The 3,029-nt window shown below is 48.7% G+C and overlaps 1 protein-coding gene across 1 annotated transcript; it reads left to right on the forward strand.

The window, feature by feature from the left end:
* Positions 1-1,385: 1,385 nt before the first annotated feature.
* LOC141027241 (uncharacterized) lies at positions 1,386-2,793 on the forward strand. The gene is made up of 2 exons (XM_073504227.1): positions 1,386-1,707; positions 1,820-2,793. Exons 1-2 carry the CDS (start codon positions 1,386-1,388, stop codon positions 2,791-2,793), a joined length of 1,296 nt encoding a protein of 431 aa, XP_073360328.1.
* The last annotated feature ends 236 nt before the right edge of the window (positions 2,794-3,029 follow it).

Raw genomic sequence — 3,029 nt, forward strand, 5'->3', positions numbered from 1 at the left:
TCTAGGGTTCCAACTTCCTCTCGCGGCGACCGCGAGAGTTCCCCATCTACCCCTCGGGTGATACCGATCTAGTCGTCAAACTATCCACGGCTGCCGCCCAGGCCTGCTTCCGCTTGGGCTGCGACTTGTGTGATCCTGTTGCATGGCTGGAAAATAGACGATGCCGCAGCCGGCGGCGAGCGGATCTGGTGCTGGCATTGGAGGTGATGAACCAGGACCAAACCTGGAGAACAAGTTCACGGGATTGAATCTGCATGGCGAGGAAGAAGAAGATCTGGATCTGTCAGTAGAGATTGATGAATTGATCCAAGAGGTTCGTTGGCTGGCAATTTTTAGGGTTCATACGACCAAGCCCTTCAGTTATGTAGCCCTATACAAATCAATGCGCAACGCATGGATGACAACACAGGGGGTCACCTTCAAAGCAGTGGGGGAGAACCTTTTCCTCGCGCAGTTCATGTGTGTGGGCGATTGGAACAAAGTCATGGGAGGTGGCGCATGGCAATTCAGAGGGTTTGCGGTGGTGATGGAAGAATATGATGGGTTCACCAACGTGAAGGATTACAAACTTGACAGAATCCCAATGTGGGCACGGATCATCGGTGTCCCCGATGGGCTGATGAAGAAGAAAGAGACCGCAGAGAAGATAGCAAGGAAGGTTGGGAACCACCAATCCGTGTATCGGTGGAAGACGGGAGAATAGTCCAGACCAAGTATCTCCGTGCCCGGGTGTTCCTGGATCTGGATACGCCGCTTGTGAGATTTGTACCAATAACTTTGAGGGTGAGTATAAAATATCCTGTTGAATATGAAAAGTTGCCAGACTTCTGCTATTTCTGTGGACTTATTGGTCATCTAGTAACTGAATGTGGAGATGGCATGCATAAGGTTGAGGATTGCGAATGGGGAGAATGGCTCCTTGTAAACTTTGATGCCCCTAACTCCTTTGGCCAAGGAAGAGGAGGGGGCAGAGGCGGTGGCAGAGGAGGACAGGGTATGGGCCGGGGAGGCAATAATGGCCGAGGTAGAGGCAACCCTGGGGATGCAAATGATGAGGAAAATCATAATATGGATCTTAGTGGTTTGGGTGGTCAGAGCCAGAACGGAGGGCCTCCAGCTCGTAAGAGACTTGTTAGCCCGGATGGAATTTTTCTAAAGGATTATACCGTACCATCCTCATCTTCGGGGGTGGTGGCAGATAGAGTGATGATGATTGAAGGAAGCCCAGTTATTCCTGCAGACAGAGGTTTGATGAGTACTTCGCAGAAGGTGTAGGAACCGAAGAGGCAGAGAACAAACGATGGTGATCAGGCAAATCAGACAGAGGCAAGCAATGCTATCAGCATGATATCGGCGACCTCCGACCCGGAGGATCGCCAGGCGCAATGAAAATCTTTAGCTGGAACTGTCGGGGCCTTCTAGGTGCCCCGACAGTTCGCTCGCTCCTGGATTACCAGAAGCGTTTCAACCCAGATGTGTTTTTCCTGTCTGAAACACATTTGGATAAAGAAAAGGCAGAAAACTTGATGAGGAAATTGAAGTTTGATCATGTGTTGGTGGCACCCAGTCCGGATGGGAGGAAAGGTGGGCTCTTGATGGTCTGGAAGAAGGAGGTTAGGATCTACTCCCGGACTACTACTCTTGAGTTCATAGATGTGTCGATTGAGGAACCGGACGGGCGAATGTGGCGGATGACAGGAATATACGGTGAGCCAAGTTGGGATTACAAGGAAAGGACCTACTGGGAGGGATCTGCATGCCCAATCAAGTCTGCCGTGGATGGTTATAGGGGACTTTAATGAAATCTTATACTCGACAGAGAAAGACGGTGCCCCCCGACAACAGTCGAGGTTGCAGGCGTTCCAAGACGCCTTGTCTGATTGTATGTCGGAGGATATCGGTTATAATGGGGATAGATTCACTTGGTTCCGAGGAGGGTTACGAGAGAGACTAGACAGAGCGGTCACAAACGCGGCTTGGCTTTTATTACATCCGTTTGCTGGTCTCAGTAATCTTGACATGGGAAAATCAGACCACCGGCCCATACTAATGGACACCGAATACCTGGCCGGAGTGGCGGACAGTAACCCAAGAAGAGACAAGAAGTTTGAAATGAGGTGGTTGGCAGAAGAATCAGTGAATGAAATTGTAAACACAGCTTGGCAGAAGGCTGTGCACCGCGGCTTGTGCCCTACTATCACAGAAAAAATCAACTCAGTTCATAGGGACCTGCATGATTGGGACCGCAGGGTTCTGAGGAAACCGCAAGCTAGGCTGAAAACAACACGCCGAGAGCTTGAGAAGGTGATGCGGGGGCCTTACTCGAGTGAAGCAAGAATGAAACACAAAGAGTTATCACTTTTGATTGAAAATATCTTGGAGCAGGATGAAATGTACTGGGCACAGAGAGGTCGTGTTCGATGGCTCAAGAAAGGAGATAGAAACTCATCTTATTTCCAGCAATGTGCCTCGGGAAGGAGAAGAAGGAATCTAATAAAGAAGTTGAAGAATGAGAGTCAGAACTGGGTGGAAGGGAATGATAACTTGAAGCCACTGGTTCGTGACTATTTTGATAATTTGTTTACCTCTATAGGAGGGGAGATGAATCATGAGCTTTTAGCTTCTGTAAAACCTCGTGTAACACAAAACATGAATGAATTTCTGTCTGCTCCGTATACTCGGGATGATGTGCGCAAAGCTTTGTTTCAGATAGGAGACATGAAGGCACCAGGCCCGGCGGGCTTCATGCAATTTTTTTCAAGAGGTTTTGGCACATCATGGGGGAAGAGCTGACCAATGAGGTGCTGCAAGCGATAAATAACAGGAAGATCCCGGAGGGGTGGAATGAAACTAATGTTGTTTTACTTCCAAAGGTGGACTGCCCGGAGGTGATCACCCAATATAGGCCTATTAGCCTATGCAATGTAGTTTATAAAATCATTTCAAAGATGATTGCTAACAGGTTGAAGAGCATATTACCAGAAATTATTTCCCCTACCCAAAGTGCTTTCGTGCCAGGAAGGCAGATT

The sequence above is a fragment of the Aegilops tauschii genome, chromosome 7, assembly GCF_002575655.3.
Source record: "Aegilops tauschii subsp. strangulata cultivar AL8/78 chromosome 7, Aet v6.0, whole genome shotgun sequence".
In the NCBI taxonomy this organism is placed as follows: Eukaryota; Viridiplantae; Streptophyta; class Magnoliopsida; order Poales; family Poaceae; genus Aegilops; species Aegilops tauschii.

Bases quoted from the DNA above. Each gene is read 5' to 3' on its own strand.
- LOC141027241 (XM_073504227.1), top strand. From the start codon at position 1,386: ATGAAAATCTTTAGCTGGAACTGTCGGGGCCTTCTAGGTGCCCCGACA. The intron at 1,708-1,819 runs GTGAGCCAAGTT...TATACTCGACAG, and splicing joins GCGGATGACAGGAATATACG to AGAAAGACGGTGCCCCCCGA.